This window comes from Xiphophorus couchianus, chromosome 22 (assembly GCF_001444195.1).
Source record: "Xiphophorus couchianus chromosome 22, X_couchianus-1.0, whole genome shotgun sequence".
In the NCBI taxonomy this organism is placed as follows: Eukaryota; Metazoa; Chordata; class Actinopteri; order Cyprinodontiformes; family Poeciliidae; genus Xiphophorus; species Xiphophorus couchianus.
The window spans coordinates 22,838,609-22,860,978 of NC_040249.1; the positions used below are offsets into that span (position 1 = coordinate 22,838,609).

At 37.0% G+C, this 22,370-nt stretch overlaps 3 protein-coding genes and 1 long non-coding RNA gene across 4 annotated transcripts; 2 read left to right on the plus strand and 2 right to left on the minus strand.

Moving 5' to 3' along the window:
* Positions 1-59: 59 nt before the first annotated feature.
* LOC114138278 (uncharacterized) lies at positions 60-11,797 on the minus strand. Its single transcript, XR_003594181.1, has 3 exons — positions 11,541-11,797; positions 283-288; positions 60-70 (listed from the first exon to the last, which is right to left on the minus strand). It is a non-coding gene; the product is annotated as an uncharacterized LOC114138278 (long non-coding RNA).
* dnajc12 (DnaJ (Hsp40) homolog, subfamily C, member 12) lies at positions 372-5,468 on the minus strand. Its single transcript, XM_028007439.1, has 5 exons — positions 5,117-5,468; positions 2,892-2,970; positions 2,072-2,211; positions 1,857-1,977; positions 372-846 (listed from the first exon to the last, which is right to left on the minus strand). Exons 1-5 carry the CDS (start codon positions 5,192-5,194, stop codon positions 764-766), a joined length of 501 nt encoding a protein of 166 aa, XP_027863240.1. The 5' UTR covers positions 5,195-5,468; the 3' UTR covers positions 372-763.
* Positions 5,895-14,113, plus strand: sirt1 (sirtuin 1). Its single transcript, XM_028007437.1, has 9 exons — positions 5,895-6,318; positions 6,877-6,999; positions 7,114-7,349; positions 7,428-7,580; positions 7,837-7,984; positions 8,068-8,147; positions 9,752-9,935; positions 10,024-10,497; positions 12,113-14,113. Exons 1-9 carry the CDS (start codon positions 5,916-5,918, stop codon positions 12,400-12,402), a joined length of 2,091 nt encoding a protein of 696 aa, XP_027863238.1. The 5' UTR covers positions 5,895-5,915; the 3' UTR covers positions 12,403-14,113.
* Positions 14,114-15,497: 1,384 nt separating this feature from the next.
* Positions 15,498-21,963, plus strand: cacul1 (CDK2 associated cullin domain 1). Its single transcript, XM_028007826.1, has 8 exons — positions 15,498-15,953; positions 16,063-16,189; positions 17,820-17,922; positions 17,997-18,092; positions 18,167-18,269; positions 19,264-19,353; positions 19,435-19,573; positions 20,298-21,963. The coding sequence occupies exons 1-8, from the start codon at positions 15,647-15,649 to the stop codon at positions 20,335-20,337; spliced, it is 1,005 nt and encodes a 334-aa protein (XP_027863627.1). The 5' UTR covers positions 15,498-15,646; the 3' UTR covers positions 20,338-21,963.
* The last annotated feature ends 407 nt before the right edge of the window (positions 21,964-22,370 follow it).

The following is a 22,370-nucleotide window of genomic DNA, read 5'->3' on the forward strand; positions in this document are numbered from 1 at the left end:
AAAGAATCAAGGCAACAACATTGTAGCATGACATAAAGCGCAAAACAATGATTTGGTATAATGCACCCCTCTTTAAATCTGTATTTTATTGTTAGAAAAAACATCACTACCAACAAATTATTTTTTAGTATTTGCAGGTGGTGTGTGTTGTATAAAAAAATTGGTATTACCAATTTTTTCTGATAAGCAAAGATTTAAACAAAATATAAGTTTACTCTCTTTTAATACCATACGTACAAATTATCTTGCACTCAGTTAATGTAGATCAGCAGCGGCTGTAACTCTGGCCTGAACCCAAATAGAGTAATGTCTAATCCTGAAACATGAACATTTAATATCACATTCACACCAGATAATGAAAAAATAATAAATCACATTGAAACTGTAGTTTATTTGAAAAACAAAACCATTTTGAACAGCAGTCAGTGGCACAAAGAGCTGAAATTCCTCTGTTTAGTTTAAAAGACGAGACAAATACGGAAAAAAAGGAAACATATAACCTATCAAATGTATTACATTCAGAGCATTAACAGCAAAAGTTACACAAAACATTAAAAATCATTTACATTTTGATTTTATCAGATAAAATATGGAACATGTAATTTTTATACATCTGGAACGGAAACATTCACATCCACACATTTTTTATAGCATAGACACAAACTAAATATTCATAAGAAGGTAGAAACTTTAGCAGCTGAATGCCTGAAAACAGCAGGAAGCAAATACTTAAAGAGAGTAATGAGAGCTAGCATTTATGAAATCATATTTCATAATTTCTGAACTTCTGCAGCAGACACGATGGAGAGTCGGAGGCCCAACGGAAACGCTGATGATAAAAATCGCCTGATTGGAAAAAAATAATAAAAGATTATTTTAAGGTAGGCAATGACGTGAAAATTAAGATAAATATCCCTTCATCTTTCCATATTTGTGTATTTTATTGGGATTTTGTCTGGTAGCATCTAACTGAGAAATGGAAAGAAAAGTACTCACTGTTTTCAAACATTATATGACTATTTTCAAATTAAAATCTGAAAGGTGCGGTGTGCATATCTTAAATACCACCATCCACATTTATTCTTTGAAGACTCTTGGTTCTTGGTCAGAACACGAAATTGACTTAAAAATAAATCTCAGATTTATTCTTTTCTAAAAACAAAATTAAAAAATGACAGAAACACTTTGCTTTTATGTCAGTTATCCATTTTATGGATTATATGGCATAATATCAGTGCCATTATATGATAATGTTTTGCTTAATTACAAGAATAAAGTCATAATATTGGAGGAATAAAGAAGCAATTTTACCAGAACATCTAAAAATTGTGGGAAAAAAGTTGTTTTAATGAGGAAAAAAAGCTTTGATAGAGTCATAAAGATCTAAAAAGGCTCAGTAGTTTACAAAATTATTTCCAAGTAATGCTATCGATAATTATTTTATTCTAATGTGTTAGAAGACGGAGTATTTCCTGATCTGTAAAGCTGATACCAAAGCTTAACTTCACAAAATGCTCAACATTTCTCATTTTTAGTTTTTGTTGGTTTTCACATTGGTGTGCGACTTTATTCTCACATAAAAAAGTGAGAATAAAAAATACAGTTTTTTATTGCAAGAAAACTGTATTTTTTGCAATATTTTGACTTTATTGTCACAGTTTTAAAAAATGTAACCTGGCCTTAACATTTTGTTGTAGAACTGACCTGAATTCAAAGTCCATATAATCAGAACCCTCGTCAAACAAGTTGGCAGCCAAGATGATTTGATTTCTATGTATTTTACTGGACTAGCAGACAAGTTTAGATATATTTATTAAAGTAATTTTTTTTTTAAATACCTGATGTTATTTACTTACTTAATGCTGCTTCTTTTGAAGGATTCTCCGATGTTTCGTCGGTCAGTGAAGCAGCCAGATCTTCCGGTTTGCAGGACTCCAGCATCGGCTCCTTCTTGGTTCTCACAGCCCAATGCATCGACTGCAAACGCCGAAAAAAGCTGCGTCAGTTAGTTAACTGCAGCTGCAGCTGCTTCAAAACCTGGAAACCTACAGAGATTGAAGATGCTTCGTACCGTTTTTACCGAATCATTCAGGGCTCGCCATTCGTGGAAGGGAATACTAATCCCGCTTCTTTTCCACAGGTCGTAGTTTCTCCGTTTGGCTTCGTCACACAGAACTTCTTTGGCTTCTTGCAGCTTTTGGAAATCAGCCACTGACCAGAAGAAAGCAAATACTTACAATAATTATGTCTAAGACATATTAATAATAATATAGAATGTAAAGAAAAAGCAGCCTCTTGTCTTATGCTATTTTCTGGAGGCCCTTAAAAACTTTGACTAAAATGACAGTTTTATAAATAGATGATAAATGCTAGTTTTTGCTATTTTTCAGTTTTTCATGGAATAATTTCATTTTATTTCCACAACAGAATGACACTAAAAGTACCATACTTTTTTTTTAAATCTATTTTTCTTGTTATTAGGCTGGAAACTGTATGCAAATATCAAATTATTATTTATTATTATTTAATTTCCCTTTGGGATTAATAGAGTATTTTTGAATTCAAAAACTCCATATGTGAAAATGTACCCATCATCTTTCTGAAAAAGATTTATGTTTTCTCTTTATATGAAAACCTAAAAATAGGAATAAAATGCTGGTTCTTTAAAAATCACAACAGATTTACTGCAATTGATAACTTGTCAAAAATTATAAGATGTCTTTTTTCAAAGACAAGGTAATTTTTGTGTCTTTAAACTCGTTTTATTTAGCTGGACTGAGTGGAAAAGTGGCTCTATGGAATGCAAAGGTTGCAGAACACGGGTCTATCTCATACAATCGCATTGAATTAACAGATGTCTTCAGTTGAAGAGAAGTTAATCTGAGACTCACCTGCTGTTGGGTTGTCCTGGTGTTTATCTGGGTGACACGCTAAGGCTCTGATCTTGTATTCATTCTGAATCTGCTCAGTCTTTAAGAAAACATACACAAAACAGAAAAAACAATTCAGATACATTTCAATAATATTGTCTCTGATGCCTGGAAAATGAGTTGCTAGCATCATCAGACCGTCACACAGCAACTGTCTTCACTCAGAGGCAGCGGCGCTGCCAGGAACCTTGGGCCCCCTCACCAAAAATTAAATTGGCCCCCCCTATGCAGCTGCTGTTACAATTTCTCGAGTCTATCTGACCCATCAAAAGCGTCACAATTTTAAGGCTTGCAACGGCCTTGCTTTCTTTGGTCCAATACTGATAACTAGCACAATATTTACTGCTCGTGAATTTTACCTGCAACAGTCCACATACAGTATGCAAGTAGGTTGCTTACATTTTTTCTATTAGTTTTAGATTAGTGAAATGTCTCTCCCCACAAGCAACAGTCATAGGCAACCCGTAGAATATACATGAAGCAATCCAGACATCTCAAAAAATGCTATGATGTTGCATTTTATTCAAGCTGCAGTATATAACTTTAATAAAAAATATGTTTTCTCCATGTTTGTTAAAGCTGTCACCATGTTGTGACAGTTTGTTATGAGACAGATAATCTGTGAAAACAATCAATCTCCTCCTCCTGTTCCTTGAGCTGCTAAAGTAATGCAACAGTCCGGCCAAAACAACCAATCAGAACCAGGAGGAGGGTCTTAGTGCTGTCAATCAACATCATTCATTCACTGCTAAATGTGCTAATGGTGAAAAAACAACTTATTACAGGAAAATCGTTTATCTGTCATCACTGGTAGCTATGCTAACTAGACTAAGCATTTACAACAGGCTATGCTAGCTGCAGCATAGCACAGAGCGAGGGGGAGGAAGGATGAGCAGCCACATGAGATGGTGATTGACAGCACTAAAACTCTCCTGCCACTGACTGGTTGTTTTTAGCACTTTGAGAAAGCAGAGGAAATAGATTTTTCACAGATTATCTCTCATACTATACTGTCACAACATAGTGACAGTTTAACAAATATGTGAAAATATATATATATATATATATATTTATAAAAAGTTACATAGTGCAGCTTTAATTTCACTTAGGAGAGGGCAGGTCAGGAGGGATGTGGGTTAGAGCTGCTGCTGACTCACTCATCTGTTGTTAAGTGATAAAAGGTACAGGGACACATTAAATATATGAATATCTTGGTATTTTTTCCCCTTAATTCATTAAATGCTAGTCAAATGGAGGCAAACAGTCTGTAGCTAAGCTAACTATGCTAAATGGTTGATAATCTCACATAGTCCACCCAGCTCTCTTGGAGAAAAACTGGGTAATAAATTAACTCTCTTGCCTTTTTCTCTCTCTCCCTCTCTCTATTTTTTCTAAGCCTGTATTTATTATTTTTCTTGGCGGCATAGTAACAGCCTCAGTCGTTCTTGTCTTCTACTGACTGCTGCTGAACATGGTCAAGGCTCCAAGCAGGAACGAACCATTTCATGCAAATCCAGGAGGTTCAGGGCAAATATGGATGTGTGTTTTTTGGTCTGGGAGGGGTAACATTTCATTTTTACTGCTAAAACAACCTTCGAAAATACAATATGATTAATTTTGTAATTGACAATGCCCCTTTTTTTTATTTATATGAACAAAAAATAAATAAATAAATTGTGGAGGGCCCCCTGTTGGCCAGGGGCCCTTAGAATTGTCATAACTTTCCCCCCCTATACCGCGCCCCTGGTCAGAGGCCTCTTCAGATTCGTTGCAACACTGACTGCTACCAGAAATGGTTCCTGCACAGAGCATCACCATCCACAACGACTCTAAGCAGAGACTAAGATGATGAATTCAAGCTCTAGTTTAAAAACTACAAAATGCGGACTCTTTACAACAGGATTAAATTACTCTCTTCTAATAGCAGAGTCTTTCAAATCCAGTTTTTGATCTGTAAAAGGTTTATTTGATTTGCGAAAGATCACTGTCGTGAAGCAACAGGTTTCACATAAATTTACTTTGAATAACAAAAATGAACTGAGTCTTTAAATAATTTATTTATCAATAATAGTCATCCAATACTCTATGCTTCTGGATTAGTATTTAAAGAAACGTGTTATTGGTCATGCGAAGATGTAATGTTCCAGCAAATAGACAGAGCCTTGAGTCATCCACTGGCAACTTACCGATGACAGTTCATCACAACCTAACAACCCGTAGTAATCCTCCAAGTCTTCAGGTTTACGACCCAAAATAGCCTCCATTTATGAGTTGTTTAGAAAAACGTTTGTGGTCGCTTTTTATCGCAACCTGATGCAGCTGCGTCAGATTACAACTGTTTATTTCAAGGACTGGTCTAGCTCGGCCTCTCCCCAAACGTTTTATAGCATTGCTGATAAAAAAGAAATTACACTAAAGACACATTAAACTGATAAGAATGTCAATCAAATCTCCTCAGTTGAATAAACGTGTCCGTCCTTTTCTCGAGTGACGTGTGTTGCATTCAAGAGTTTCGGTAAAACCTCTGAGCTAAAAGTGCATATAAGATAAATATGTATTTGTCATCTGCGACAGACTGGCGACCTGTCCAGGGTGTACCCCGCCTCTCGCCCGGAACGTAGCTGGAGATAGGCACCAGCAACCCTCCCGACCCCATTAGGGACAAGGGTGAACAGAAAATGGATGGATGGATGGGATGTATTTGTCATTAGTTTTATGCTTAGAAAACCAATGTGCATGTCCGGGCAACTTAAATCAATTAAAATATAGTAACTCAATCACTATTCACTCATCAGAAGGCTAGAATTTTGCGCTTCAATCCCATTTTAGCAAAGTTTTAGCGATTCGTTTTAGCCAAATTCGTTATGGCGTTAACGAATTTTTCTTTGAGTATTTGAACGCAGCACCAATTTGTTGTGGTTTAATGTCACCGACTCACAATGGGGACATTTCGCTCATTCTTACTGGCGGAGAGCAAGTCACGTGATGCCAGCTGTCGGAGACGAAGGAGCTGCGCAGCGGGTCTGTGGGCTGAAGATGGCGGACAGAGAGAACGCTCTCGGAACTGCTTATTCAGGAACCTCTGAGATGGACGAACCTATTGCAAAAAGGTCAAAAATCAATACGGTGACCAACCACGGACCTAGAGCCATAGAAACGGACACAATCTCCTGCGTTTCGCCGGCCATTGGGAGCCGGGAAGAGGCGGGGAATTGTGCCGAGACAGCGGAGAAGAAGGAAGCGAAGCCGGTGATGATGGCGGTGGAGCAGGCCCTGGCATCGCGAGGCGGGGACAACAATGGACTGAGTCTGCCGGTCTCCGAGCCGCACAAACTAGCTGGGCAATTAGGCGACAGCACCGCCTTTGGTGCAACTGAGGAAGGTGCGGGTATGTAGAGCGATGGACGTCCCTTCTACGGCAACGCTGGTTGGCTTACCAACTCAATCAAATCACCGGCTAGCTACTTAGATTTTTACAATAGCGAAACTGTGTTATTCTCTTCTCTTACTTAAGTATTATATTGCCCTTTTCATTATTTTTATTAGGTTTTCTGAAGAAGAACAGAAAGCTTTCAGCTGCGCTTGTGAATTAGACAACTTTTTTCAATGGGAATAAACTTGGATACTAACTTTGCGTCAGTTAGCCGGTGTAGCGCTAAATTCTGTACACCATTCATCTGAGATCCGCCTTTTTTAAGGCATCCTGCTGCATTGCCTTTGCATAAAGGTGTTGTAATTCATTCTGATAATTTGGACACTTTTAAGATTATAATAGTTTTTTATCAATTATTAGACTATATTACTGCATATGCTAATATGCCTCTGCTTACTTCGCCTTTTTGTAGCAATAGGAGAGCCATTTTGTAATAGATTAAGTTATTTCATTGTATCGAACTATGACCATTTACCAGTCAGCTTCAGCCTTTTTTTCTCCCTCTCTTTACAGATTTTCTTGGACATAACGATCTGCTTCGCAATGGTCTTGCTGTCACACCAGAGCACATTGATGAAGAAGATGACAGATCTTCACATGCAAGCTCCAGTGACTGGACTCCTCAACCGCAAATAAGTAATTTGGAGAATTTTACTGTCACTTCCTACCAGAAAGTTCGAGTTATTATGTTTATTACTAATCTAAATTACATTAACCCTTGTTTTTCTGTCATGTTTCATCTGTTAACAGATTCATACAGTTATATACAGCAGCACATCAGAGAGACGGATCCACGGGCCATTCTGAGGGATCTGCTTCCTGAAACCATCCTCCCTCCAGACCTGGATGATATGACGTTATGGCAGATAATCATCAACATTTCTGAGCCTCCAAAAAGAAGAAAACGAAAGGATATCAACACCTTGGAAGACGTGGTGAAGCTGCTTCATGAAAGCAAAAGGATCCTAGTCCTGACTGGAGCTGGTGTATGTATTTGTACTTATTTTAAAAATGTCTAATTTAAAATGTTATTATTAAAATATCTATTTTGTGTGTGTTTTTAGGTGTCTGTTTCATGTGGAATACCAGATTTTCGTTCCAGAGATGGAATTTATGCACGACTTGCTGTAGATTTTCCTGATCTTCCAGATCCTCAATCAATGTTTGATATTGAATATTTTAGAAGAGACCCTAGACCCTTTTTCAAGTTTGCTAAGGTTTGTTCATGCCTTCTCATCTTTTTATTACAATGATAAATGATTGCTGACAAGTTTCATTCAGCAACTTAAATCAAATCAAATCAAATTTTATTTGTATAGCACATTTCAGCAGCAAGGCATTTCAAAGTGCTTTACATCACAGAAACACAATGCGACATAGAACTTAGTAAAATTTTAAAATGTTAGAAGCTAGTGGAAGGTAAATATGGGCTTTTATATTCAGTTAATGTTGAATTTGCTCCTTTTCTTGCAGGAAATCTTCCCCGGTCAGTTCCAGCCGTCGCCCTGTCACAGATTTATATCCATGATGGATAAACAAGGGAAGCTGCTTCGCAATTACACTCAAAACATTGATACGTTGGAGCAAGTGGCCGGAGTTCAGCGAATCATCCAGTGCCATGGTGAGTTTTTATTTTGTTTCCTGCTCTATAATCCCTTTCTATATGGTGATTTAAAAACAATACACTGCTTTTTGTCCTTTCAGGATCATTTGCTACTGCTTCGTGTCTTGTCTGTAAACACAAGGTGGATTGTGAGACGATAAGGGCTGACATCCTCAATCAGGTATTTATTGATTAAAAACCGGTTCAAGTCTGTTCAAAAATGCGGCCTTAGGCATTACAAGTAAATAAAATACAATTATTATTTATGAATTTGGAAATAAAATGGGCTAAAAATTGAACTTCAAATATTCATATGCAGTTTGGAAGAAGTGAGCTGTAAAAATTAACACAAAAAGGTAAATTCATAGAAATTTTGTTGACTAAAAATGTTGACGTTAAAAGATTATTGTAGTTGTTTGTATAGATTTTATGTGACCCCAAATTTGCTTCTGTAGCAAATGAAGCTGATGGATACTTTTTATAATTTATTAGGATGCGCTTTTCAGTCACAAATTTGTCGTATTTTCCTTTTATTAGCTGTGTTTTATTTTTATTTTATTTTTGCTTTTAATATTATAGAAAGTAGGGCAACAAACATTCAGCAACTACTTACTCATTTGTTTACTCAGTTTTTGTTTTTGTTCCAAGGAATAGACTGAAAATATTTTCAAGAGGAACAAAATTGAAAATATTCGACCCGTAAACTTATGGAGCTGTTCGGCTTTTTAGGCATCTATAATAGATTTTTTTCTTTTGTTTTATTATAATATTAGCAAGTAGAAGGAAATAATCCACCACAAAATCATTTTGTGTTTTTAGTTTGGCGTAAAAATGTTTTTGACTTGCCAATTTTGGCCTGCAGTGCAAAAAGTTTGGTCACCACCATCATAAACACTGTTTCCAGCTATGATTTGTTTTTACTATTTAAATTTACAATTTTTACTCATTAGAAAAGTTTGAAGTAAACAGCAACATTTAAAACAAGTTTTTTACACATGCCTGTAGTGATTTAAAGCTTTCTTTCTTTTTACATATTTGTTGAAGCTGTCACTATCTTGAGACAGATATGTGAAAAAGAAATCTAGCTCCTATGTAGGGCGTGCTGTGGTGGCGCAGCGGGTTAGCACGCCCTAACGCCGTTTGGAGGCCTTAGACCCGCGGACGTCGCGGGTTCGACTCCTGGTCCCGACGACCTCTGCCACATGTCCTCCTTCAAAAAATGGCGCTGGCTGCCTGCAGACACAGCTCCTGTCGTGTGCTGTAACTGCGAAATAATTTCCCTGCTGGGATGAATAAAGTAAAAATTATTATTATTATTATTTCTGCCAGTGCTAACTAGAAACAACCAATCGGAGCCAGGAAGCGGGTCTTACTCCTCCCTTCGTCTCTGCTACGCTGCAGCTCGCGTATCATGTTGTGAATGCTAAGGCTAGTTAGCATAGCTACCAGTGTTGGTGGATAAACAGCTTTCCTGTAACGGTAAGTTGTTACTCTGCCATTAGCACATTTAGCAGTGAGTGCACAAGATTTATTGACAGTGCTAAGCCCCGCCTCCTGGCTCTGATTGGTTGTTTTTGTGCGTTTCTTCAGACGGTAATAGCAGCTCAGGGAGGAGGTGGAGGAGATTGGTATCTTTTCATAGATTATTTATCTCATGTTGTAACGTCACAACATGGTGACAGTTTTATGTTAGAAACATATTTTATATAAACATTACATACTGCAGCTTTAACCAGCATGGAAACTCTTAATTAACCGTAATGAATAACCAGAGTCTTCCTGCAGGTCGTCCCCCGTTGCCCCCGGTGTTCGGACATTCCTCTGGCCATCATGAAACCTGACATCGTGTTTTTTGGAGAGAATCTTCCAGAACTTTTCCACAGAGCCATGAAGCAGGACAAAGACGAGGTCGACCTTCTGATCGTCATCGGGTCGTCTCTAAAAGTCCGACCGGTCGCCCTCATCCCGAGTATGTCTTACCAGAATCTTCTTCCTGTTGTCTGTTGAAGGTTTTTGGTGCCGTAATTTCAGTTTTTTCTTTTCCTGTCTTCGTCCAGACTCCATTCCTCATGAAGTGCCTCAGGTTCTGATCAACAGGGAGCCGCTGCCTCATCTGAACTTCGACGTGGAACTGCTGGGTGACTGCGATGGCATCATCAACGAACTCTGCCATCGGCTGGGCGGAGACTTCGAGCAGCTCTGCTTCAACACTCTAACCCTCAACGAGATCACAGAGAAACCGCCGCGGTTAGCAGAGCCGCCGCCACCGGACGAGGCTTCCACTGACCCGGCGGACAAACCTCCAGAAGAGACGGAGAGCAAGAATGTCAAGGAAACTGTAACGCCGTCCGAGCCTTGTTCGAACGCGGCGAGTCGAAGCACAGACGACGCCGAGTCGCCGGAGCCTCAGAGAAAGGACGTAGCGAAAGACGAGGCGGGCGAGGCGAAGAGCCAAACCTCAGTGCTGGACAATCGAAAGCGATACTGGATGAGTCGGGTCAGCAGGAGTCCAATCAGCAAACGGCTTGAAGGTGAGTTAGAGACATGCAGCAAAAATCATTTAAAGGGGCGGTGTTGTATTTTGCTAACAAATATCGCCATTTTATAGAAAAATCAATTAATTATGTTACCTTCAGTTGTTCTACAAAATGTTATACATATCAAATTTGACTTGAAATCGGGTCTCTGTCACTTTAAGAAGGTCCTGCTCTTTCTGAAACTTTGCCTTGATTGAACATTTAACACTGGAACCAGAAGCAATTTTAAATATCCAAAGTAAATTATAAAATAAAATGAGTTATGGAGTCTCTGCAAACAACAAATCTGTAGTTGAGACCAAAGCACCAAAATAAAGACTTTTGTCATCCAGTTTTTTAAGAAAAATTGGAAAAAAGAAAAACAACAAAATCATGCACATGGAAATTGTTTTAATTTATCACGCGAATAATTGATTTATTGTAACAGGTTTTTCACCAGCACTGCACTGAGAAGTAGCTCATATAATGATTATTATTCTCTCATTTGGTTAAAAATAATAATAAAATCTGTGTAGTAGTTAAGCCAAAACTGCACAAAAAAATATAATTTTATACTTAAGGTAAAAACACATTTGTCTGTAAATATGTTTTAGCCAAAACTCTAAGTGTCGTAATTTTAGCCCCACCTATTTCAAATCCTATTTTAAAAAATTAAAATTAGGCATATCTAGTTATCTAATCAGTCAAGGTAAAAATAATAAACAGATCAGCCCTAATTTGTATTAATGTTAAGTTGAGTAGAGATTGTTTTGTTTTGTTTTATGATCAAACATTCACTAAAGGAATGCTGTGTTATTACATTTTAGGCTATAAATGTTTTTTTATTTAAAAAGAGGAGTTATTTTTTTATTTGCATGTTTTTGTGTATTTTTAATTTATAAAATAAACTTAAAGCTGCAGTTTGTAACTTTTATTTAAAAAATGGTTTTTATTTCTGTCACAATGTTTGACACAAGTTTATGAGGCAGAAAATCTGTGATAAGATCGATCTTCTCCACCTCCTTCCTGTGATTCTGTTTCTGTCTGAGGAAACGCACCAAAAACAACCAATCACAGCCAGGAGGAGGGGCTTAGCGCTGTCAATCACCCTCATGTATCCCTGATAAATGTGCTGATGGTGGAGAAAGAACTTAATGATACAGAAAAAAACATTTATCTGCTGTTGTCAGCGATTATGCTAATTAGCCTTAGCATTCATGACAGAGGGGAAGGGGAACTAGCAGACAGAGTGATTGACAGCGCTAAGACCCGCCTCCTGGCTCTGATTGGCTGCTTCACATTAGAACTGGAAGAATGCAGAGGAGCTGGATTTGTTTCATAATTTTCTTATACTATACTGTCACAACATGGTGACAGTTTCAACAATTTTGTAAAAATACTTTTTATAAAAGTTACATTCTGCAGTTTTAAGGGAACAAATAAACAATTTTCAGAATTCATCTGATTAATCATCACAATAATTAATTACTAAAATAATGAATAATATGCTGTAAAATGATGCATGTTTTAGGCACTTTAATGGTAATGAATGAAGAGTTGTAATATTTACTTTTAAAAAATCCAGATTATCTCTAAATGTGACACTGGGCATTGTGTTGGTTTTCTGCAGGCGGTCAGTACCTTTTCCAAGCACCAAATCGATATATCTTCCACGGCGCCGAGGTCTACTCCGACTCAGAGGAGGACGAGACGTCGAGTTCCTGCGGGAGCGACAGCGACGGCTCCGACTGCAGCCAGGACGGGCCGGAGGACTGCAGCGAGGCCGAGGACGAGGACGGCGCCCGGCCGGCGGGCGACGAGGCGACCCACAGAGACACGTTACCACTAAACGAAGAGGCCACGCCCACTCTGCAGACAGACTTCACATCAGAACACTCTGAGAGGACCACACATCTCTAGGCATACATTTCACAAAGCACTAACTGTCTTCTTGGGTTTATATATATATATACATATATATATATATATATAAAGACGCATAAATATGTTCTTATATTTTTGGCTGTCATACTTACTGTTATTTTTTCATAAAGCTGAAATGGCATCTCACACGTGTCTGTAAACATAGCAGGTCTCTTCTTGTTCGGATTGGTCGAAAGCTTCATGAGCTGTTTGGTTTCGTTTCATTGCATCCATTTTTTCTCTTAAATTCATCCACTCTGTTCCTGCAACACTTTGTTCTATGACGGCATTTTAAAGCCACTGTAAATGGGGGAAAAAAGACAGAATTTCTAACAAAACAACTCAACAATTTCTGAGTTTGGAAAGTTTAAAAATTGCTTTAAAGAGATCTGAAATTTTGGGATGAATCTTGGGAATTTCCTCGAAGAAACTTGAAAATTTGCGAGTTTTAAAAGTTGAAAATTGTTAGAAAAAATAAGAAATATTGAGATCCCGCAATTTTTCTAGAAAGATTTTGATTTCTGAGTTTGAAAAGTTGAACATTTTCCTGAAAAAACATATTTGAGATTAATCTCAGCAATTTTTGAATTTGGAAAGTTGAAAAGTTGCTAGAAAAAAAATCTGAAACTTTCAGATTAACTTCAGAAACTTTCATAAAAAAAAACCTTGAAAAATTGTAGTTTCAAAAGTTAAAAGTTTTTTACTTAAGGAAATTTTAGTCCAAATTCTAAACATTTCCAAGTTGCTTCTAGGAAAAATTTGAGAATAATTTCAAAATGTATGACTTCTTTCTAGCAAATTTTCAACTTTTAAAAGTCAGAAGTTTTTTTTATTTTAGAAAATTTCAAAGATTAATCTAAAAATTTCAGCATTTTTTTAGCAATTTTTTTAACTTTTCAAACTCAGAAATGGCCACGTTTATTCTTTCTAGACAACTTCTGAGATTAATCTAAAAATGTGAGTTTTTTGGTGAAAATATACTCTGTTTTTATGGGGGGTTTTTTACCCATCTACAATGGCTCTGATTCACGGTCATAATGTTGAGTTTTGTTCTCCTAAATCGCTCTGATTCTGACAGTGGTTTCTGATTAGGAAGCATGTACGTTTAGAAGCCTGCTGCCTGTTTATTACTGGATTCTCAAGCGTTTCAGGCATATTTTTTGCTGATTTGTTAACCTGCATGAGATATAAAGTTCTGTTTTCCCCCTTTCTTTGGGTAAATTATGGAAATAAGGAACAGTACTCTTTAATTTCAAACCAAAGAAGGTATTACCTGCACACTCATCTGTGGTTTTGTATGTCCTGTCCTTTAAAATCTTCATTGGGCAGCTACTTTTCTGGTCAAGCCTCTTATTTTTATATTTGGGAGTGATACATACTCATCAACGGGTAGATGGTAGTTTTTAATTTGTATAAAGTTGTACCAGAGGCTTTATATGGAGGAGAGGTCTGGCTATATTGAGCTGTAAGCTGTAGAAATATACTCTAATGATCGAAAACCGGCACTTTTTTCTTTTCTGTACGACATCCGGTTTTGTTGCCTCTCTTTGTTTTAGAGGGAAACGGAACTAAAATCCTGTTAGATTGGCTACAGCAAAACATTGCATATGCTTTTTGGAGGCTGATGTTTTGTAAACCAGATTTTAAGAAATGTTTTTATATCATAACTGTTTCTTCTTTGGGGTCTGACTAAAAAACAAACAGAAAGCTCTTGCGATTTTTTTTCTCAATTGAAGGCATCTTTTCTCCGCATGAAAAATAAAAACTTAATTAGAAAATGTGACTGAATTAAAACAGGGTATCTGTGCATCCTTAAGTCTTAATATATCTTAAATTAAGGCTTTAGAATGTCTTAAGTTCAATTTTAAAATAGTGACCGTTATTATCTTAATTACAGATTTCACATTTTGTCATGACAGAACAATTTAATCTCGTATATTCTATGAATTACTTATTTTCTCGGGAATTTTCTGTCAGGCAAACGTTTGAGTCGCACCCAAGATGTGACTTGAGACCGTTGAGGCTAGCTAACTAGCTGCTAACATCAATGCTAACTAGCTGCTAACATTAATGCTAACTAGCTGTGTTGCGTCCGTGTTGGCCGGACGAAGTTTGTACATTTCTGTGGAGATACAAGTTTTTATTTTTTATTCATAATGGTCTTAAAATGTCTACAGAAACCATATAAAAACAAAAATGTAATAATTGATGGTTAAATCCAATCAAATATGATTTTTAGTTTTGACGAATGTTGATTCTTCAAGCTTTTGAGCGGTACAAGTGAATAAATATGCAGGTAACGTGTCTGCGTCTTAACGCGGCGTATTAGGGACATTGTAGATAAAAGAGTCAATTTTCACCAAAAGACTTAGACATTTTCTTGGGGAAAAAAATAGTAATTTCAAAACTCTAGAATGTTAGATTTAACTAAGTTCAAAATCCAACACACATTCAGGTACAGCGGAGATGCTAGGTAGTTGAAACACCAAAACTCTAGAAATAATTTTATTGTCATATCCTCAGAAACAAACTGGGCAACACAATTAGTAAGCCAACTTAGTAAGACAATTATAAAAACATGATTAAGCCTATTTTATTCGCAAATATGGGCACAGTCGTGTTAAAATCATTTATTGTTTTAAAGTGCTTACATTGTACTATAACCCATTTATTCATACATTGGCTATGCCTGCTTATAATATTGTATTTGTTGAAAAACATCTAACCAAATCTCCAGTTCTATACTTCACTTCATAAAGTTTTAGAATATATATAATAAAATCTAATATTTATTTAATAAATTGAAAAAAGATTCTTAGTTTACTTCTGACCAAATGGCAAAAATTTACCCTTCTATCTATCTATCTATCTATCTATCTATCTATCTATCAAAAGCAAGTTATGTTTTTCCTAATTTTTTTTAAAATTATTTTTATTAGTGTTTTGTTATATTTACAGAGATAATTTAAGGTGCAGGTTCATTTTTGTTTCTTTTTGTCACTTTTATTGGTACTACAAAGGACGGGCCAACCCAACAGGTTGGAACTACATTTCCCATCGGATGATGGGAGAGGATTCTCTGCTGTCCTGCGACACAAACTGTCGTAAAATGTGAGCTCAGAGCAGAAAGAGGGATGCACAGCACCGAGCACGGCTGAGAGTTTGTATTTGTTTTCGCTTGTTTCTGTCAGAATGTGTCGGTAGTTCTGCTCGGTTCTGGCCCTCAATTTCTATCGTCAAGATGGAGGCCATGGAGGACGACAGCTCGGAGGTTAAAGACGACCACAACCACAACTACTGCGGTGGTAAAGTCAGGGCGGCGCTTAGCAGCCAGGTACCGGATGGAGTAGGAGCCCCTGAGCCCGTCTGTCCAACGGTACCGGGGGGAGAACCGGCGAAGCGGCAGACGAAACCGTGGTCCTGTAGTCCCCGCGGGTCAAAGTTCATGGACTCGGACACAGGCAGTGAGAGCAGCGAAATTAGCGAGCCGGACTGCTCGGCTGCTAGCACCGAGGACAAATTCAGACTCGACTCCACTTCCAAGTTTCGTAAGGGCCCGAAGAGCCGCGGTCCATCTGCAGCTCGGTTCTAGGTTCTGTTTTTACCGCTAAAGCGGTGCTTTCAGGTGACTGACCACCCCTCTCTCCCTTGACCCAGTGTTGAATGCGATGGCAGTAGAAGACTACCGGAAAAACCACTGGCCCAACCTGGAGGAGGCGATAGACCGCCTGCTGATCCAGAACTTCTCGGACCACATTTCGGTCTCCTACGCTCAGATCTACGGGTAAGACTGGATGCACACCAGGGCCGGTCCAAAATACCGTGAGGCCCCGGGGACGGGGGAGTTGATTTGTGGGTACCGACTCTAGTTTGTGTTATTTATTAAAACAAATACCAGTAAAAGAAAAATCACAGATCATTCCTCCAACTTTCTGAGAGCGTTCTGGTACCAAAGTGAACAAAGAATTAAAGCTGCAGAATAAGTTCTGATGTAGCGAACTTTCCAATCTACTGGCTGGTCTGTGTCCTCCCAGAAGCATGAAAATCAGCCTATGGAACCCTTGCATGTTTTCTTTTTATCTGGTGATTTTGCACATGTGCACCTCGCTGGAGGGCAAAAAGGCGAATCTTTTGCATTCTGTTTGTAGCCGGCAACAATCCAGTCAACAACATAAAACCCGGAGATGTAGGTATTATTAACTTAGTGCGCCACAGCAAAGGGAAAGATAACGCAGAAAAAAGTTACATGCTGCAACTTTAAAACTGTTACAGAACCACACAAAAATGTACATCTCATTGTTTTAAAGTTATTTTAATGAGATGCTAGAGCAAGGATGTTCAAAATTTGGCACCTGCCATTGATTTTATGCAAATTATAATTCAAGGATTAAACAAATTAGGACAAAACTACAACTTTTTAAATTAAAATTTGCTTGCCAAAATGTTAGATGCAACATAAAGTGATCATGATCATCTTTTCCAAGCTCTCTGGTTTCCTTCTGTTGCTATAGTAACTAGGATCACATCTGCTCATTGATTTATTTGTTAAAAAAAAAAATAATTAACTTTATTTGTTTAATTAAATTAGTTGTTAGATTGGAGAGTAGATAAAAAAAATTCCAACATTTCATGTGGATGAAAACATTTCTGGAACCGATCTTGTGTGTAAAATATTATTATTTTTAAACAAAATGGTGGCGACATTTGTTTTTAAAAAGACACAAGAGATGCTTTTTTTCCCCCTTTTTACAGAATTGGTTGTTTCTGGTGGAACATATTTATAAACAAATGCTTTTTGGTTTTATCTTTCATGCAAAATGTACTATTTGTCTTATTTTCTCATCTGAGAACGCTGTTCTTTAAGCAATTTGATTGCATGAGTAAACTCAGGTAGACAGAATGCTGAAACTGAACCAGAAGACACTACTGCAAAGCATTACTTAAAGATTTAAACATTTCTGCAACCAGATTATTGCAGATTTCTTTCTTTTTTTTTTTTTTCTGGTATCAACCTGGTCTGGCCACCAGGGGGCGCCAAGCTGTTTTTACATCAGGGGTCGGCAAATACATTAATATTGTAACTGAAGGTAAACTTAAAGCACAGCAGAGTCACGTGGTGCGTCATTCCATCCAGGACGCACTGCAGAGAAAATAAACATTTAATCATGAATGCTAATTATGTATACACTTAGTCATTTTGATAATATGCTAATATAGCTAATACAAACACTTAGAGATTGTTTTGCCTTCATTATAAACCTTATATAAGACTTTTAATTTTTTGCGGCTGCAGACAGATTTGTTTTTTGTTTTTTTGGTCCAAAATGGCTCTTTCAACATGTTGGGTTGCCGACCCCTGTTCTAGATCAACTAAAATGTAGGACTTGATTGTTTCCTCTGACTTGTTTTCTCAGCTACGTCTACAAGTGTGTTTGCCAGCAGCACTCTGAGCTGCTCTACAGCGACCTGACCTCCAAGATTTCAGCTCACCTGCAGCAAGTTTCCACACAACTACAGGTGAGAAAACCCAAATCCAGCGAATAACCACCAGATAAAACTAAATAAAACTAAGATATGTTGCTTATTTACAGGCCAGCCCAACTGAAAACCTGATTGAAAACTTCAACATCGCTCTGACTCAGTACTTAGCGTCTCTTCAGTGTATCGTTCCAGTGTTTATATACTTGGTAGGTATTATCTGTAACGAAAGAGAAACTTTTTTAAAGCTGGTTTTAATGTTTTTTTTCTTCAACATTTTCAGAACAAGTTTTATATTGAGTCGAAACTGAACCGAGACCTGAAAGAGGATCTGATGAAGCTGTTTGCAGACCATGTTGCAGAAGAACATCTAAGCAAGTTGATGCGTGAGTGAACGTGATTATTGCAAAAGTCTTCATAACCTTTAAACTTTTTCACTCTCACACTAAAACAAACTTTTAAGTTATTTTTGGATGATTTTATGTGATGGAGCAAAACAAAGTTGTGTGGTTTGCTGTGTTCCTTTGTATGGAGCTACATTAGGGTCATAAGTTTGTTCAAAAATAATTTTGAAACTAAAAAGAATAGATTTTAAAAACTTCTTTCCTTGTTTGAGCGGAGGCCTAAAGTGTTGCAGGTTTGGAATTATGATTGACATCTACAGAGATAAATTGAGATCATAAAGTTGGAAGGAAAAACTGGGAAATTTAAATAAATAAAAGGAAATTGAAAGAATTTTGAAACTGAAAAATATAATTTGTAACAGAAAAAAATTCATGAATCTGAAACATTTCTTTTCAGTTTATGGCCCTTATGTCCATATTATGGACCTTGTGTGGGGCTATAAAGTCTTTAAAAAATATTAAGAGTATGAAAAAACTGAAATAATTTGGAAACTGGAAAAAATAATACTGAAAGTAGAGGAAAAAATTAAAGTGAAAAACAAAATAAATATGACTGTGAGAAAGTCTGAAAGTGGAAAAAAACTGTTGAAAAGTAGTTTTGATTTTGATTTTGGTCAAAATTTGCTTTTATTTTTACATTAAAATAAAGGAGCAAACCATGTGGCCCTAATTTACTTCCATACCATAGCTTTCAGGATGCTGTTTGTTCTCCAACAAACCTTATTAGTATCTAGGATAGGGGTGTCAAAAGTTTTTGGACATCAGTTGAAATCTAATCCCAGCCTCCAAAAATATAATTTTTTAAAAATAAAAATGTTTTTATTTCTAACCTACTTGATAACGAAGATGAAATAATTTTTTTGTAGGAAAGGGATCACAGATCAAATGTTTTTTTTTCTAGCTAAGGAAGTGTGAATACTTTCCTAAAGCACCAGCCGTCCTGTTAATTTTCCAGTTTTTTTTGTTTTTTTTTCAGCTCTGCTCATTAAAGCTCACTCCATGCCGTTCCAAGTGCAGCCGTCGACGATGGCCAGCGTGGTGAAAGGCCTCCACAGCCTGCGACCAGGTGGCCAATCAACGTTTTTAACGAAAGAGATCAATAACTTTAACATCTTTCTGATGGATAAATGTTTTGTTTCTGTTTCAGAGTGGGCCAAGCTCGCTCCGGCCCTCTTCTCCAGCTTCATCCCACAGATCCACCCCCCCGCCATGGAGTCGCAGCTGCCCGATTACGCCGACTGCGACCGGAAGCTGCAGATGGAGCTCTCCATGAACGGCTTTCCACGGCTAGTTTCCCTCCACTTCACACCAATCAATCAATCAAATTTATTTGTGTTGCACATTTCAGCAACAAGGCTTTTCAAAGGATTCTATCATAAAAACACAAAAATAAAAATCATTAAAATCAAAATGCAGTCACCAGAAAGGTTGATATAGTTAACAAAAATCATTTTTGTGAATTGAAATAAATAAAAACGGCAGTTTTCACCAGCTGTCAACAAATTACGGGACTCCATACTGGCGGCAATTACGCTAGCCCACAAAATGGCGACCGCAATAGTTGGAAAAATTTATTCAATAAAAATTGTATATATTTTTTGAAAATGGTCTCTTCTTCCTAGTGTTCATTACCCAAACTTAATCATAATACTTTATTCATTTTTAGGTGCGAAATTAAAAAATGTCAAAGTATAAAAAAATTTGTAAAAACAAAAAAATATTTAATAAATAGTGTGTTTGCACTCTAAGAAGAAATTAAAACTATCTGAATTAGACAAAAAGTCACAAAACTATATTGAAAAACCCCTAAATATTTTAACTTTAGTCACCAGTTAAGGCCTTGAAATCACAACTGACATCTACGGAGCGACATTTAGGCAAAATGTTTGTGAAAACTTTGAAAGTTGAAACTGAAAACAAATCTTAAACAGGAAAAAAAGGATTTGAAGGAAAAAAATTCTGAAACTAACGTTTTTTTCTTTGTTTTGGTTATTTGTTTTCTGTCTCCAGGGGCGACCAATCCCGCAAACGTGCCAGCGAAGACTCCTGATGGCGCCGGCTCTGTTGCAGAACTCTACTGTGCCTCCTACAAATTGAGCCCACTCGCTGCTCTAAATACACACTCAACATTGCCTCACGTTCGTCTCTGTTGACGCGACGCCACAAAAACATTGTGAACGACACAACGACCGCAACCTTTTTCATTTTGATGCAAGGGAGGGAAAATCGACACTCTCAGACTTCCATACACGTTCTTCCCTCTCTGATTCCAGCTGCTGTGATTTGCGTCTGCAGCTGGAAATCCTGTGAATGTTTGATACATAAGGGGCTAATAAACACTTTCTAGTTGCTGCTAACCATAATCTTTGTGTTTAAATCCCACAAATCGCTTGTTACAGAAAAAAAAACAAACGTAAGACCTCTGTTGCAATTCTCTACTTTTACGTTGCCTTTAACGCATAACTAATAAAATAAAACGTTTGCCAAAGAGGAGCGGAAGATATTTAACTTTTATATGTGATGCTTTTCATTCAGGCTGCTTCCTCCCTTTAACGTTTGCACCGATCAGCCATTACCAGTGCATCTTCACATCAGCTGTTAACTTATTTCTGTAATGTAAGATAAAAGTTGTAAATTATATTGATTTGCTAATTACAGAATGATGGATGTAAAGAGTTTAATTCTGTTGATTTAATGAAAACTTCAAATTAGGTTTTTTTGAAAATTACAGCTATTTTTTTAAACTCTCTCCTGCAACACTTTTTTTCCTTCCACTAAACTTTCTGTTGAATGCAGCAGCTTCTTTTATGCTCCTTCACTACAAAACCCCAAATTTTACTCAGGATTTCTGGTCTATTCATTGTAAATGTCTTGTATTACACAAGACAAAACTAACTTAAGTTACTTTTCAGCAGGAAATTGGAGCTTTTTTAAAATTAATAATCCATACAGAAAAAAGAGAATTATGACTTTAATCTCAAAATTGTGACTTTTTTTGCTCCAAATTCCAACTCCAAAGATTAAAGTCTGAATTCTCTTTTTCTTTTGTGGCCCTAATCGTCTTCCATACCATCCAGACTAACATCTTTTTTCCTTTTTTATTTTATTTTTTTGTCTCTCTGCTCTGCTTTTAGCCTTACATGCACAATTTGCAGATTTTTTCCAGAAAGTGCCAGAAATCCTTGTGAACCTTTTGATATCCCAGATTCTATTTCTTCATGGATCTGATGAGTCTTTATGCAAACGTTAAGATGTAAAGCTTGTTTATAATGTATATAGTTTGCCACTGCTGCATTTTCCTCTAATAATCTGATGAGTATTTTGATACAAGCTCTTACACTGTTTTAAGTGTAAATAGACGCTCTAGTTTTCTCTTTCTGTCTTGTTTTTCTCTAAAACTTTTTGATGAAGTAGAGAAAGAGTAAAGTTTCAACACTGGATGTAAACTGTTATAGTTTTCCTCCAACAGAATGAGAAACAGTTTGTGTTTGTGGAAAATGTTTACAGAGAAACCGACCTGGACGGGAAAATTCTCGTCTAGTTTCAGGAGGAAAACAATGTTTGAGTTTCCAGATTTTTTTTTTTCTCTCAGCTCTGTTTTTACACGATAAATTAATTTCTGATGATCCAGATTGTTTGCTTTTCTCTGCCAGATTTTTAATAAAAGATGCACAAAGAAAATGTTTTGGTTTTTCTATCAGTTTATCCAGGAATACTTCATCTGTCTATCATTTATTCTCTCCATTCAAACATCCATCTCTTCATCTGACATTTTCTCCATCCATCTGTGCATCCAACCATTACTCCATCCAACATTTTCTCTTTCTATCCATTCGTTCATCGAACAATTTATGCGCCCATCCATTTAAATTTGAGTTCTGAAATAACCAGAGAATTCTGGGAATCTGAGTTTGTTAACCTGTCAAACTCTGGATGTTTTGTAGGAAGATCTCTGACCTCCTAACTCTGTGGTTCATTCAGAATATAGAGGCCCTTTACCCGCCCTCCTCCTCCTCCGTCCAATGAGGCGGGTCGCCACCCAGAGACACATGGGTCCCGTCCGGCCCCAAAAATAACCCTGCA

What these genes read in the sequence shown, in the direction of transcription:
- dnajc12 (XM_028007439.1), bottom strand. Translation starts at nt 5,194, where the DNA reads ATGGAGGCTATTTTGGGTCGTAAACCTGAAGACTTGGAGGATTACTAC. An exon ending in TGAATGATTCGGTAAAAACG is followed by an intron (nt 1,978 to 2,071) that starts GTACGAAGCATC and finishes CGGCGTTTGCAG; the next exon opens with TCGATGCATTGGGCTGTGAG. An exon ending in TTCAAAAGAAGCAGCATTAA is followed by an intron (nt 847 to 1,856) that starts GTAAGTAAATAA and finishes TTTTCCAATCAG; the next exon opens with GCGATTTTTATCATCAGCGT.
- sirt1 (XM_028007437.1), top strand. Translation starts at nt 5,916, where the DNA reads ATGCCAGCTGTCGGAGACGAAGGAGCTGCGCAGCGGGTCTGTGGGCTG. An exon ending in CCTTTTTCAAGTTTGCTAAG is followed by an intron (nt 7,581 to 7,836) that starts GTTTGTTCATGC and finishes CTTTTCTTGCAG; the next exon opens with GAAATCTTCCCCGGTCAGTT. An exon ending in AATCAGCAAACGGCTTGAAG is followed by an intron (nt 10,498 to 12,112) that starts GTGAGTTAGAGA and finishes GGTTTTCTGCAG; the next exon opens with GCGGTCAGTACCTTTTCCAA.
- cacul1 (XM_028007826.1), top strand. Translation starts at nt 15,647, where the DNA reads ATGGAGGCCATGGAGGACGACAGCTCGGAGGTTAAAGACGACCACAAC. An exon ending in TCCTACGCTCAGATCTACGG is followed by an intron (nt 16,190 to 17,819) that starts GTAAGACTGGAT and finishes TTGTTTTCTCAG; the next exon opens with CTACGTCTACAAGTGTGTTT. An exon ending in TTCCAGTGTTTATATACTTG is followed by an intron (nt 18,093 to 18,166) that starts GTAGGTATTATC and finishes CAACATTTTCAG; the next exon opens with AACAAGTTTTATATTGAGTC.